This window comes from Choloepus didactylus, chromosome 4 (assembly GCF_015220235.1).
Source record: "Choloepus didactylus isolate mChoDid1 chromosome 4, mChoDid1.pri, whole genome shotgun sequence".
Classification (NCBI taxonomy): domain Eukaryota; kingdom Metazoa; phylum Chordata; class Mammalia; order Pilosa; family Megalonychidae; genus Choloepus; species Choloepus didactylus.
In genome coordinates, this window is record NC_051310.1 from 183,744,465 (window position 1) to 183,761,097 (window position 16,633).

Below are 16,633 nucleotides of genomic sequence, written 5' to 3' on the forward strand. Positions count from 1 at the left end.
TTTTTTTTTGCTATATCTAAATTTCAACCTACTGAGAATAATGAACAGGTATTTATGCCTGTTGGGACATTAAGAGTGAGATTTTCCCACCTCATTTAGTGAGCCACTGTGGCATGGAGTAGCTTTCTGAATCCATCTTTCTATTTCTCCCAATGCCTTTTTTAGGTACTTAATGCAGCCCAATTTTTCTTGTTTCTTTGTGCTGGTTCTTAGTGCACCAGAAAGGTTACCTTCTGCCCAAAGGGAAAGGCCCTGCAGTATGTATTTCTGTATGGTGCAATTGCATTATGCTTTTAAGCATTGATCCACAAGAGGGAGGGATTTCAAGGAAACTAAGCTCGAATAAATAAAAATTCCTGGTAAATAATAAATAAAATAATACTTTTCAAGACCTATCTGTTGTCATTGGACTAACAAAGTATTATGTAATATGTATCTCTCCAAAATTATTTGAGGAATAGTTTGTGTGTGGATAAAGTACTCATGTGTTCAGTGGCCTGCCCCTCCTCCCTGCCCATGGCCCTTGAAATTAGTGGTAACTGGTTGCTAAGCTTTGATATATGCTTCTGGTTTCTCATGAAACTGAGATGATTTTTCAGAAAGGGAATTATCATTTATCCTTTTTTGTCTTTCTTTAATCTAAACCCCAATGAGCTTCTCTCCCTAAGTCCTTAAATAGCTTTTCAGTTAAGAATGAAATGTCCTCCCTGATCTACAAATGTAGTCCACGTTGTTCTATACTTTAAAAATTACCAGTGGATACAACAATGGAAATGAGGTACTAATGTAGATAGATGACTGTGAAGGCATTACCATTTTATATGGCCATTTTCTTTCTCTTGGATGGCATGATCTACCCTTTTGATTGAATTTATAGGAACTTCAATACTAAATAAATGAAAATTTCTGTTAAACATTATTAGAGTTATAGACCTATGGTCATTCTTAGACCCATTGATATTAGGCTAACAAAGTAGTGTGTGCTATGTCTTCCAGAACTTACTTAAAGTAATAAATACATGCTTCAATGAAATACATCTTAATGAATATCACATTATTATTATATCAGTAATGATAGGTTATTATATAAGAATTGAATAAATTGTTTCTCAATTTGGGAATATATGTTACTTTAAAATGTTTACATTTTAAAATTAACATTGTATTTTTATATATGTAATATAAATTTAAACTTGAATTATTTCAATTCATGTTTATTGAAAACATACTATGTGAAAAATACTTTGCCTAGGTCTAAAAAACCAAAGTCTGAATTATTCCAGAGTTCTAATTAGCTTTTCAGTGAATTAAATGAGTTGTATTGTATTGTACAAGATTTTATTTAAAGAGGCAATTTTTACTGGTCTTATAAGGAAAAGACACTATAATTCCAGTATAATTGATTGAAATAAACTATTTCAAATATATTAAAATTAAAATATCCTATTCTTATGTACACATTATTAATTATTTCACATTACCCCAATAAATGAATAAAGCTACTAATTCAATGGTCTGTTTTAGACATGATAATGAAAGCAATATTAATAAACAGACAAATGACTTCAGAACTTTTTTCTAGCAAGTTTCCAGTTCTTAATTTTACAAAATAGAATTCTGTAGCGAAAGTTATTTAAACTTATGTTCAGGTCATCCTGGTTAACAAAAATTAAAATCTGTGAAACAGAATAAAGCTATTAAAGATAAGTTAGATTTAGCAAAGCTGATTCAGCATATTATTATAGTATCATAGCAAGAAACTTCCAAAGTGAATATGACGGATTGTATTAATGCCCTTTAAAAGTAATTTTAAATCCTCAGAGGCACTGTGTTTATGCTTCAGCAGGCACCAGATACCAATACATATGAATTTAATCATCCCCCAGGATTTTCAAATGCTATATAGTTCCATGATACAAGTTTGAAGTAGCTAAGCAACACTTAAGCTGCCTCTTTTTTTTTTCTTGGTTTTCTATTTCTCATCTGTTGAGCAGCACTTCTCAAGAGTCAGTTGCTAAAGCAAGAGAGAACTTTGCTCATCTCTGGTATTTAAGGATTGCATTCAAAAAGGCTGAATGACCTAACCTGTTCTCTCATGAACAGTGACCAACAAGTTGAGGATTATTGATGGTATGATGCAATGGCATATTTTAATATCATATTTTGGTATTATTCAATATAAATTATTGAGTGAGATCTCATCATTTGCGTAAATATTATTTTCCCTTACTATTACTTAGTTCTCCTCTTTAAACCATTAACATAATTGTGCTTTTCATTATTTTACTGTCTTTTAGATAAATAATTTACATTTAGGCCCTAACATATGCCTACAAATTTCCTAAAGATTCTTAAAATTATCAAGTCCATATTAATTAATTTGTGATTTGATTTACTCCAGAGACTGGGGATCATTTGCATGTAAATCATATTTTTATTAATATCAGTAACATGGACTCATTAATTTGAGCTTCACATTTAGCAAAACATGAAGACATACCAAATTTATATAGCTTTTGGCAAGATCTATGTAAACTGACAGGTTCTTATTACATCATTTATTTTATACACATACACAAAATTGGAAATTACTAAAACATTATTGTCTGCTTCAATAGAAGTGGCTACATGCATACATTGATACTATTATCCAATATATAACTGCAATGCTATCTTAAAACAAAAATGGCAATTAATTATCTTCAGTTGTTACCATGCCTACTTATATCCAGTTGGATTTGGATATTAATACCCCACAAATTTTCCTAAAACATAGTTTTCATCAGCCTCAGCTTTTCTATCTCCTCTGATATATGTTAGAAGCATTTGTACACTTGTGCACTTACCTACCACTGTGTGCTTCTATCTACTATCTCCCAGATGATTAAAGAGGATAAAAGCCACATATTCCATTATTAAATGTTTCAAATATCCATCCATTTAATAAATATTTGTTGAATGCCCAAATGAATATTTATATTCACAGGCACAGTGTCATATGCTGGGGAAAGACACAGTTTCTGCCCTCACCAAGCATATAGTGTAGCAGGACAAAAGGCAGAGCCTGTGCACAGGCCATAGGTGCAACACAACTTGATTTGGAAAACTATGTATAGCTGGAACAGACAACAGAGCTATCCTAAGCTGAGACCAAGGGGCACATATAGCTAATGACCCTTATATAACTGGTTGCACAGAATGATCTTTACTCTGGACACTGTGGGGCAAAAAGGCAATACGGAAGCCAGTTAGGAAGCTATTTCAATACTCTATGCAAGAAGTGTTGGGGACTCAAACTGAGCAATATATACTAAAACATATTTCAGAACCTTGAGAACTGGTGGTGTGATCCCCAACCTCTCCAACTATCTCTATATTCTGATCCATTTCTGCTCCCACTTTCACTCTACTAAAGTTGCCTAAACATTGAACATGCAACTTCTGCTTCTATTTCACAGAAAAAATAATGGCTGCTAGGAAAGGAACTTTCTCTTCTACTTGTTGTTCTCACATCTAGGAATGTATCAGAAGCCACATTCCTACTTAATTCTTTTCTTCCAACCTCAGTGGAGTGGCATTAGTTCTCCCTCTTCAAGGCTAATTCCCCTACCAGAACTCTGAATTTCCATCTCTTCAGGAAACTTATTTCCCCCTATTTTTTGTATCTCTAAACCTACCCTTTCTATTAACTCTTTTCCCTCCTAAAAAGACACCTACATAACCCTACTTTATTATTTCTTCTTCACCCTCAAAATTCATGAAAGAGTAGACTTCGTTAATTAATTAGCTCCTTTTCCTTTCCTCCCATTTTTTGCACACTGAAATTAGCTTTTTAGATCCACAACTTTATTGAACCATTTTAACAAATTTAATGAATTATTCATAAGTGCTTTTTGTGTTATCTTTAATTTCCTAGTATCATGGGATGCTTATATCTCACATTCTTCTTTTAAGAAATAAAGGAAGTATATATTTTACTAGTTTTTTTTAATAAGCTTGCATCATAGCCATTGACCTCATGTGAGGTTCAATTTCTTTGCAAGAACATTAGACATTCAGTTGATTCATCAAGAATCCAAATGCTCATAATAGATAGAGGAATGCTGAAATAATCTTACATTATTATTATTACCCAGATATTGTATCATGTACATCTAAATCAAAAGATAGTTTCAGAGTAATATCTTTTTACTTTCATTTGGAAGTTTGTTTTTTCTTCAACCAAATTTAATGAAACATTTTAACTTACAAGAAATTGTAAAAGTGTGGCAGACAATGTCTAAGATGCCTCCCAATCATTTCTACCTCCTGGCGTTAACATTATATGTAATCTCCTTCCTTTGAATATGGGCTGGGGTTATCAACTCCATTCTAATGACTAGAATAAGGCAGAAGCTATGGAATATCACTTCAGAGATTAGGTTTTAAAAAGTCTTGGCTTTGCATTTCTCTTATGGATTGCTTGCTCTGGGGGAAGGGTGCTGTCATGCCAGGAGGCCACAACATGGAAACATATACATGGCAAGGAAATGAGGGTGGCTTCTGTCCATCAGCCAGCAAGAAATGAATCAGCTGAATTTCTAATGTTCTTGCAAAGAAATTGAACCTCATATGAAGGTCAGTGGACATGACACAAAGTCCTGCTAGGGGACTGAGGCCAGAAAAAAAAAAAACGTGAATGGGTTCTGAAGTGTATCTTCCCCAATCACGTCTTCAAATTAGAATGCAACACTGTCTGACAGGTTGGCTGCAACCTCCTAAGAGATCTTGAGCCATGGGCACCAGCTAAGTCATGCATATATCCTGTATTCCTGACCCACAGAAACTATGAAATAATACTTTTTTTTGTGGTTTAAGTCATTAAATTTGGGGGAAATTTGTTACATAATTGTAGATAACAAACACAGGTACAATAAACTTGACTGTATTTAACGAAGAATCTCTTTTCTAAGTTTAAAACCCATTATGGCTATTTATCAGTGTAATATTGTCTTCTAGTCACAGTTAAAATGGCGAGGCTTATTTACAGATCTCCAAGATGTAATAACCGCCATTATTTTAGGCTCTTAAAATCTAGGACAAATTATTTTTTAATCTGGATTTCCCAAAGAATAAATAAAACTGGGAATGCAGTTCATAGAACTTGTGACTATAAATACTACCCAGGTGAACAAATGAATGAGGGTCTGAGAATAGTATAGTATAATAGTAAAGAGTGAATTTTTTAGCCACAGGCAGCATCTCCCTAATGAAGTAGCTCATCTAGTTCTAATTAATTACTCAATGTCTGGTACAGATATTTTTGCCTAGATTTTAGTAAGCAGCACATCTGTTCTCTGCTGGGAGCGACCCAAGTGACAGACCTGAGACACAACCCATAGCCAAGAAACAGAAAACTGCCCTTCCCACTTCCATCTCCAGATAATCAGAATAAAGCTAGCAGCGAGTCAAGTAGAAACCAACAACAAAGAGGATAAGAATTTAAAAAATTGAAGTTAAAAGTATATTAAAATTATCTTGGACTCAGCATAAATATGCACAAATTTTGAGAGAGAGCCCGAAGTCAGTCAGTCTCATAAACAAGGTAAACATGCATTATTTCTTAAAGTAATTCAAAAATACTGTTCTTGGTGTTTATTTTAAAACTATATAAATATTCCATTTCCAAGATAAATTTGGAGAAGAGAAAGAAACTCAGTGAAATACATTTAAAACAGTGATTAAGTAACATATATACAATGAAAAGAAAGAAAAGTATCAGTGTTGAGCTAATTCTACTTTTGTAATAAAATAGGAATCTTACAGGAAATAAGATGATTTGACAATTGTATGGAGATGTTTCCCTCCATAGTTTATACTATATTGATATCACGGCTACTCGACTTTTCCAGTCTATATTCTGGTTCACAATTAATTTACCCATTCTTAAGATTTAATTTTCTATATAAAGATCTCATCAACTTTCTTTTCTGCACAAAATTTGCAATAATAACCTGCTGGCTACCAAAAGAAAGAAAAAGATCTAGCTTTTGCTAAACTCTCATGATTCCCAATAAGGCTCCCTACAGAGTGGTGAAGTGAGCAGACCCTGTATCCAGACTTTATGGCTTTACTATTTATCAGCTAGGCTATGGAGAGCATGGCAGTTAAAATTCTCTGTATTTCAGTTCCCTTATCTAAGAAAACAGGATAACAATGTAAATGGACATAAAGATTTATTGTTTAGATGAAAGCAAATAATCCTTGAAGAGGTTAAAGAGTGTCCAGTGAATACTCTATAAACGTTAGCTATCACTTTATTATTGCTATTATCATTGCTATTCAGTATTCAAAGTAGCCTAATATTGTGATTGCCTCCTATCTGATAGATTTTATGTATATTATCTCATTTAACTTAAACTACAGCTTTCTGAAAAGAGGAATTTTTATTTCTGTTTTACAAATGAGGAAACTAAGATTGAGACATTTTACGTGATTTCTCCAAAGTCTTAGAGTAACTAAGGACTGTAGCCAAGATACTGCCCCATTCTTCTGACTTCATATCAAGGACACTTTTCCTTACATAAGTGCTATTCTTCCAAGCTTGTCAGTTATTGTGCCATTGTGAAGAACACTGGCTAACAGTCCTGGCTCTGAGTTTGAATCCCAGCACAATCAGTTTTTTGCTATGTGATACTTAACAATTTACAAAAGCTCTCCGAGGTTCAGTTTTCACCACTGTAAAGAATAGACAGCAATGTTCATTCTTAAAAAACTTATTAAGAGGATTACTTCAATTAAGTAGTACAGTAATTGACATATATTTAGTGCCCAATACAGAAGTATTTTATTACTTAATTAGTTGATATCACCTTGACTATCCACAGTTTACTTCTTCATTATCAGTACCTTACTCCTTCCTGTTCTCATCTCTGCCTGTTGAAAATTTCTCCTGTTTACTCAGGAGAAATATTTTCCTTTATCCTGAGGCATTGCCCTTCCTCAACTAAATACAGAGCCATAATCCCTCATCCTCACTCTATGGAGCTATATATGCTTCACTATTCAGAATACTGTCTTATTTTAGAAAGGTAATGCTATGTATATATTGTACATATTGTATATTATTTGACATCTAGAGTCTATGTGGGATCTGGAGTAGAATCCCATAATGAAACATACCAACATTTTTGCTACTAATGGTATAAATGTCTACATGAAGTGGGATAAATAAAGACTATACATAGGCTCATGTCAGTGCAGATCATATATTCTTAATTGTGTTGCCAAATGATTAACAAAACAAAACAAAAACTTAGCATTTACAGCTTTTTGGATTTTGAAATTACACATAAATGTGGATCTGAATGATCTTTTCACCCACAGAATTTTGCTAGATCCACTCTCAGCATTATGTGGTATTCTCCTTGGCAGTGTTGTGTGCTTGTCCATCTTACTTCCATTACAGTGTAGGTCTCTAAGAACATGGAGCTATAGGCGCTAGGAGAGTTCTTAAATCTTAGTAGGTATGTTAGACATACTTGGTAAGTAAAAAAATTAGACCAGCATTTAGAATGTGTGGATGACTGCTACAAGTATTCATCTGCTATATACTACTCATTTTCATCATTATTAATATGCATTGTGTCACTCAATTAATTGTTTTAATGAACAATCTAAATTATATTGGTTTTATTCCACAGGAAGCTATTTAAAGAATTTAATCCATTGCTGGTCTGTCTGAGTTAGGATTCCAAAGAAGGTAGGTTAGGCTCTAAAATTTCAAATTCTAATCAAGATTTGGGATATTAGTAAAGGATGGGTGGAAGATTCTTAACATTGTATTTTGCAATTAGCAGGTAAATCATTTAAAAAGTTAATGTCATTCTTTGACTAAAGCTGCTTTCATGATGTGTGTTTATGGGCCTGTTTCTTCTTGGTTAGTATTTCTTTTAGGAGGAACAAAGTAATTCTGGCCATCTCACCTATATGTTGTCCATACATGTGATAAAAGAAACTGAAGCAATATGCAGTGTTTGTGGGTCCATAAGGGTTTTTGGGAGCTATGCTGAAAACAGGGCTGAGAAGTCGAGCCTTTTCACCTTCCAATCTGGGTCTAGATGTTTCGATGTACATATAGAAACCTTAAAACAGACAAAATAAAATTTTGAAATATATTATTATTAGGTAACACAAATTGTAAATCATCAAGTAGTTTACAGTTTTCATACAAAGTGAAGACTGATAGAATTTTAATCTCATTTATAAACTACATGTGTATGCATAATTAATGGTGGCTTTAACAACCTAAAGAATAAATAATTTACATAATTAAATAAAACATTGTTTAAAATATACATGAAATTTGAGAAAAAAATTGGAATTCTCAAAAAAAATTCCTGTCCCACAAGTGTATATGTCAGAACTCTAAGAGAAGATTAATGTCTGCGTCCTTTGGGAATATCTAAATTATTGATACTGAATATACAAATTTAATGGTTTACTCCACAATCTTCAAGTCTATAGCAAAATATTTTCATGTATTTCATATTAATAGCAACCTTAAGGGTCCAAGGCTGGGATAAGATTGCTAATATAACACTTCATAACCTCATACCTTCTTTGGAGCCACTACGATCAGCATTAGGTCCTGTGTTAGGAGTGTATTTTGTATTTCTTGTTGCAGTACTTTGTTTTGTCCAGTCAAAATTATCTGTATCATCTTGGGTGAACAAACAAATGTTGCCATCTTCAAATCCACAGTGAAATTCTCCTGTAAATGAAATTAATAGAGCATTGCAATACTCATAAGAAAAAATGTATAACCTTGCACAAATCACAATGCAAGGTCACAATAATAGCACCAGAACAATAATAATGCACAAGATTAAGACTATATATAAAGCTATTCAAATTTTATTGAAAAGAAAAATAATATTCATATGTAAATCTGTATCTTATTGAACAAACCACTTTCCTCCAAAATATTCAGATAACTAAAATTAAAGAGAATAATTTATGCTTGAATTATGGCTGAAGGATTTTTCCAACTTTAATTTTACAAGTATAGATAGAATCAAAACAAAATTGCCAGTTGGAAAATGATCTTTATTAAGCTATTTGGCAACATTTGAAGACATATACTTGAATTCATAATTTTCCATACCATATCTGGAAGTGCTTTCAGGTATACCCATTTTCACAAATGAGAGTATGAATAGAGTAAGATAATAGGGGATTATATTTTTAAAATAATCATCATTCGTAATTTATTCAAAAATGTGGGTTTGTGAGACTAACCCACAATCAGCTTTCCTCAGTTATCTGAACATGACCTTTATTCCAAGAGCTGGCATGCCTCCCCTCACCTGCCTCATCTAAGAGATCCCCACTCCACTTTCAGGACCAGTTCACAGACCATCTCTTCTGTAAAACTTTCTCAACTGCCATAACATTAATATCTTATTATATCGTATTTAAGTACTCTCTTAGCAAATGCCTCACTACTATACATTTTTCTACATACTTTGTTCAGTGGGTAGAAGCTGTCTGAATTGAAATATTAAATGATCAACTTCTTCCTGTATTTAATCTTTAATCTTCCCATGACAACTCTTCTTAAACATTTCTACTTAAAATGCAATCAAAGGATTTACTTTCAAAAGGATTGTAATCAATAATAGTAATTAAATAGCAATAATATCCTGTGTAGAAGCCAGGGAGAACCTGATTTACACAATTAATTCATTTTGAAACTGTCGTTTATGTCTTTTTAACAAATGACTGTTGAGCACTTGCTAAATATGAGATACTGATACAGAGGAAAAATACATTCAGATTTAGCTCTTAAAGATCTTATAATCTACTGGAGGATATAAAAAATATAATAATAACTATGACACAGAGGAATATGAATTGCTATGGGAAATCAAAAAGAGGGAAGACTTAGTGGAGAAAGAAGTATTTGTGCTAAACCTTATAAGAAATTTGAACCTCTTTGAGTAACATCAACTTGGGGTTAACAATAACATCTGTATTAAACGGTTATTGTTATGCTAAATGAACTCATGCATGAAAGCACTAGGTAAATAATAAAGATATAAAAAACATTAAGTATTAGAATGTGGATCTATAGAGATGGAGAAAAAAAAATCTTTGGTAGGAAATGCAGCAATAACAAAGGTTATGTACTTTTTATATAGTAGGTGAAGGGTCCATTGTTGCAGCAAAGGACATAAAATAAAATGAGAAAAAAGACCTGGACATTTTATTCACTAAGTATAAATGATGGAGAATCTGGGATGGGACTAAGGGTTATCATTCTTTTACTAGCCCAGAATGATGTATTAATAGGCACAAAATGGGAGAGAAAAATTAATCCGTAATTTTTTCTATGAAATATGTTCATAAAGAGGATGGTGACCAGATTATCTTCTTCATAAAATATCAGAGTAGGGAAGAATGATCCATGAAAAATTTAAATTAAAGCATTGATATACCAACATTCTAAGTAATAACAGTCTTCTACATGTGAAATGTAGAAATTTAAAGAACAAAAAACAAGTAACAATAAGAAAAATAATCTCTAATCCCTCAAAAGAAAAAATAATCCCAGTTACACACATAGCAAATGTTAAGCATGTTGGGGGAAATGGTTCCATATTTCCATATTTAAGAAAATTCACAATCGTCAATTACCAGTATTAGATAATTTCTCTATCTGTATCCTTTGAAATCAAAATATTCACATTTAATGCCAATGTTACTGATTCCAAGCCATTCCATTTTAGACTAAAGAAGAGTTGCTAAATAGTCTTGTATGATTATACATTTTCTATTTTTCTTTGTTGTGAAGTAGAGTTCATTTTTTAAGCGAAAACATACTTACTCAAATGAGGATTCACAGGAGCTATAAAGAAAAGCAAAAAGTAAAGTTAGCATAGCTTCAATGTCTTTAACAAATAAAAGTCTAATCAGTGTCTTATAGCTCTTTACCAAAATTTAATGACCTTCCCCACTGTGGCCATGGAGAATTATATCTTCAATCCATTTTGCTCTAGATTGAACAGAATCTACTTTGAAGCTCAGCAATAATAGCCTGAAAGCACCCAAAAGATCAATGCTAAATTGCATGGGGGATTTGTTCATTTTCTGAGGACAGGAGTTGCTGACCTTTTATATATAAAACAGTGCTAAAGAAAACTCAGAAATCAAAATTGAGGCTGACAGTAGGCCAATCTATAATCTCGATGTTTTAACAATGAAAGCAATTACTTGACAGAGATTACACTTCATTTATTTATTATCACATTGTGTTGAGAATAACTTGGTATAAATGAAATTAAATCAATCCTTATATCATGTCACATATGTGTTCTAAAACAAATAGCTGCTTCAATGCCACTTTAATTACTGTAAAACACACAGACTCGCAGACTTTTCAAATGATAAGCAAAAAGACTTGCATTTTTGTGCACCAAAATATTTATTTCAGAAAGTTAATTGTGTTTGCAATTCAAGTGCCAATTGATTTCTACCCAGAGAGGAATGAATACTTTAAATTTCACTGAAACAACCACAAATATATACTTAATCTAAGAGAGAAAATTTTATATATATATATATATATATATATATATATATATATATATAACAATTATGTAATTTATCACTCCCAAAGAAAGTTCCATTCTGGGTGAAGGAGAACATTATTATAATTTCCCAAGATTTCAATGGGCAGTTAATCTACCATGCAGATGTTTATGTCTATCTTGCTATTAAGCCCTAGTCGCTAACCACTTTTATCAAACAGTTAAAAACATATATATATCCACAAACAATATTTGTAAATAATTTTTACATTAGTACAAAGATACTTTTTTGAATAAAATGAGCTTGTTTCTCCAATCAATAATTTATAATATTTCTAAACATAATAGATAGACTATTCCATTACGTTAGTTTTTTCTAATTGTGCATTCCCCATTAGAAAATACGAAGTGAATATCATAGAGAAGAGACTGAATTTGCCAACTCCACTGAATTGGAGAAAAAATAGCAATTCCTTTTCTTGCAAGATATCAACATATTTTAAATACAAGCAACTGAAATTATAAAAATTTCTATATATTATCTTTCAAAGAAATAAGTTTCTGACATATAGTTTAGTTTGAAGAAATAAGTCAAAGCTACATGTCATCTCTGAGAAGACTGGATTTTAATTGATTATTGTACAATATTTTAATACTCAAATTCACCATAACACAATAAACCTTGTAAAAGTCTGTCATTCTAAACTCTAAATTGTAATATTTAGTGCAACCATTTTGCTTTATTTTATTTGAACTTCCCTGGCCTATTTCTTACAAATGCCTGCACACCATTAAAGTATATTTTGCCCAACTCTGTATTATATAAAAACGTTTTTAATCAAAATGTTTACATTTTAATAACTATGCCTAAGAATATAAAGATAATTGAATAAATATCTAAGTAGATATAATATTTATTTGTCAAACCTATTTTTCTTTTTATATTATTACCTCAGAGTTTTCATTGAGAACAATTGAGTTTATGGAGGTTTTTTTTTTTTTTCCCACATCTCCTTCCAGGAAAGTCATAATGATCTCTTCAACTTAGCAAAGAAGTAAAAATCCCTTGACACAGAAGGGGTAAATTCTAGATATAGTCAGGTTTTGTCATCTCATAGTTGTTTAGCTTTGAAGGACACAAACTTTCTGTAATGTATTTTAATGCATGGTCTGTGATGTCCTTTGATATCAAATATTCTATAATTTTATAAGTTATGAGCAAGAAGCAAAAGAATTAAATAAGAAAGATAATAACTCATAGTTTATAATACACATAAAACCAAAAACTTTAGAAAATTGTACCGGGACTTCACCCTCATCCTCGCTCCACTAATGGAACTCAGAATTGATGTGTTTTTATCCTTAAAGTGGAAGTTAAATAAAGTTAAAATATTGACTGTTTACCATGTGTCAGTTGACTTTGGTGCAAGATGAGATTACAGAGGTGGCTGTAAGTAGGCCTAACGACCAACCTTGAAAATTTGCAATGTTAGAAGAGAAGAACCAGCAAAGAAAGCTGGCCAGAAGACACCAGAGTTGTAAAGGCCATCACAAGACTTCACAGGATTGTTCCATTTCAAAGTATATTCATTATTCAATTTGTTTTATATTATATACTTTGCTGACTAATAGAATCATGAAGCTGATTGTGGAATAACAATTAGGTGCTAATATTTATATTGCTAACATAATATAAATTCAAGACCACATTCAAGAAGAGAAACACAGTGCTTCTAATGCTTGTGCATGGCTCAATCTTTTATAAATATTGTATTCCATGTTATTCATCTTAATTTTTTAATGAAAATTGAGTATCATGCCCAATATTCTCTGCCCAAAAAAAAAGAGAGTGAAAAAAATGATTTTGCAGGTAAAAACAACTTCAACTTCAATGAGTTTTTAATGGCTTCACTTTATTTTTTGTTTGATAATATTCACTGATTATCTTTTAAATAGGAAAAATAAAGTAATACTAAATAGAATGGAGACAGATCCAGAAAAAGCACTCTATTATCTTTTTAACATAAGCTCTGATAATGAATGATAAATAGAATGATATTCCAATGGTATTACACATCAAATATGAACTACTTCATCAGTGATTCACTGAAACTTGAAAAATATTTAACAATTCTAGAGTCATTGAATATTATAATCCTAAAATTATAATTATTCTAAAAAGTATGCAAATTTCAGCTGGTAAATTAACAAATTTGTATAATATACATTAAAATAATAGCATATCTAATTTCCATTGTTTCTACTTGAGCTCTTACTTCTAGATAAAGTTTTAAATGCACTTTTAATTTTGTTTTTCACAGTGCTACACTAGTTTCTATTTTTGTTCAAATAGGACATTTAAAAAACAAGAGCAGTTTAGACATAGAGTTTTGAAAGTCAAACTGTCAATAACATACAGTAAGATATATTTCACTTTAGCAATGTGAGAGGAAAAAATCTAACAGGAAAAGTGAAAAGCAGTAAACACAACTTTTAATCAGATTTCATACCTTCTTAAAGTCAATGATATAAATTTTAAAGCCATCAGAAATTTGAAAAGATACAACTTGTGAATTCAAAAATAAAGGACCATTGCTGACATTATCAGTTGTGTTCAATATTAACTAACGCATGATTCTTTACATTTGTATTCAAATATTACAATTTATGATGACTAAGGTATTTTTTGTCAGCTGGTTGATGATCTAGAAAGTCAATATACTAAATTTTACTTTGTGTCTAAATTTGGTAGATAGTTGCCAACTACATGTGCAAGATAGTTTAATATACAAATACATACTTTAAAATAAAGGGCTACTTACCACTATATTTTATGACACGAATTGTTGAATCTCCTTCCCCAAATTTGGTGAGTGGAGTCAGTCGGACTTCATAAGCCTCTGGCTTAATTAGCTCAGTTAAGTTATAAGTAATTAATTCTCCCTTTTGGATATTCCCATTTATTTTAATCTCCTGTTCCCACCAACGTTGCTGTCCAGCCTGAAATCAAAAGACTTATGTAAGAATGTTCCCAGTATTTTCTTCAGAGGTGCTTATTTTGTTATAAGAAAATGGGGAAGAAAAGCATTCTGAAATTGTATCAACTAAGAAAATACATTATGTTACACGAATATATTTTATTAAAGTTCAATTTTCCACAAATAGTAAATACTTTTGTAGGTGTTTCCATGGGTCAGTTACCAAGTTATCATAGGATAGTTCAGCTGTTAAATATATGCTTTATATTATCCTTTTTTAAATATGGGACACTGGAGAAATATAAGTTTAGCAACTTCTTTACTTAATATATTTATGGCATATGAGACTCTTACATAGCTGCAACTTCTTTATTAAATTAATAAAAATATTCTTTTTACAAAAATAACAGCTGGCAAAAGGTATTCTAGCATTAAGGGAATTAAACTAGAAACAAAGTCCTTAACTTTTGCAAGTTTTTTGGAAAGTCACAATAAGAAGTTAAATACATAATATAATATTTTTGTAAAAAGCCATATGTGCAATAAAGAAAAATAAAAATGACACAGGGATCAAGAGTGATAGTGGAGAGTCGGGTGAGAAAGATTCTTTTAATTATATAATCAGGGGATACTTCTATAAATAAAGGCAAATACTGCTGGGAGGTAAAGTATGATGCAGGCTAGAAATTTATCAATGGATTTGCCAAGAGAAATGTTGATCATGATCTTGATTTAAATTGTACCAGTGGAGTACTGAAGATAAAAGTCTGATTAGAGTAATTTAAAGGAAGTTCCAAAAAAAGTCAGTGACTTTATTAATAATCTTTAAACATTATAATTTCAGCACAGGTGAGATAATGATGTCTCATACCACTTATTCAAAATTTTACTTCAGAAACAATAAATGTACAATCATTTGGAAAATGAAATAAGCCATAAGGTGGTCTACCTAGATTTTACTCTACTTAGAGGTTAACAAATCAGGCTTTATGGATGCTAGCAGAAGACTCAAGACTAGCTGGTTTGCAGGCAGCATCAGTTTCACATTTGCCTTGGTTCCCCTTGCCTCCCAAGGCTCGTAGGGATGATGTAAAGGGTCCAGGTGGATGTTGCACATGCATTGGGTTTGCATCACATCTGGGGTATCCCAAGCTTAGGGAATCTGAATACTTTTTAATGGGACATAATCAAATCTACTCAGTCATTGCCCAAGAGGGGCACTTTATCTTTATCATATTGGTAATAAGCAAGCCTGCTCTGCTTCTGAGAAAGACACTATCTCTATATCCCCATGCTGTTTGCTATAGGAACAACTTTGAAAAGATAGCCTGGAATAAAAGGGCAGTTAGTGCCTCTGCACACAAGATATGCAGAAATGCAGGAGATCCATGGAAAAGTGTCTCCCAACAATATATTCTTGATGACCATGTAAATTGGTATAAATCTGAAGAGAAATATGGCAAGAAAAACAATATTATGATAAGGAATTCCTCTCAAGAGTTTACATTCCATAGATAACACCCAAGTAATGTACAGAAGGAAACAGTAATACCATGGCATAGAAAAGCAACATAGAAAATGATTTAAACATCCATCAATAAGAGAATGAAAATCAAATTGTAGGCACTTCATAAAATGGAATGCAAAATTTGGCATGAAAAATGAATCTAAGCTACTCATACCAACATGGATGTATTTCACAAAAATAATGTTGAGCTAAAATTAATTCTGAAGCAAATATACTAAAAACTTTATCCTAAATGCACACATAATGAAAACAGGTACATAGATATTATTAAAGTGTAAAGAAATGCAGAGGAATAGTAAACACGGAGTTCAATATACCAGTTTCGTGGGAGAGGGGAACTATAGAGAAGATGCAACTGTGAGGAGTAAACAAAGGACTTCAACTCTATTGAGTGTCTTTGGGTTCTTAAACTGGGTGATAAATATGCAAATTCTAATCATATTATTTTTTGTGTATATCTGAAATAATCCATATTTTTCCAAAGAGATAATTGGAAAATAAAGAGACCCTTATTCTGAATTTTCTTAAATCTTTCTCCCCAGAATTCTTATTGTTTA

General features: G+C 31.8%; 1 protein-coding gene across 2 annotated transcripts in view; it reads right to left on the reverse strand.

Annotated features, from left to right (window-relative positions):
* The window catches only part of MDGA2 (MAM domain containing glycosylphosphatidylinositol anchor 2), a 1,012,098-nt gene that overhangs the window by 21,294 nt on the left and 974,171 nt on the right, over nucleotides 1-16,633 (reverse strand). For both annotated transcript variants that reach the window (XM_037834933.1, XM_037834934.1), the window contains 4 exons: nucleotides 14,393-14,570; nucleotides 10,868-10,888; nucleotides 8,597-8,752; nucleotides 7,965-8,123 (listed from right to left, as the gene is read on the reverse strand). In XM_037834933.1, the coding sequence (XP_037690861.1) occupies nucleotides 7,965-8,123; nucleotides 8,597-8,752; nucleotides 10,868-10,888; nucleotides 14,393-14,570 (514 nt within the window). The remainder of the gene's footprint in view (nucleotides 1-7,964; nucleotides 8,124-8,596; nucleotides 8,753-10,867; nucleotides 10,889-14,392; nucleotides 14,571-16,633) is intronic.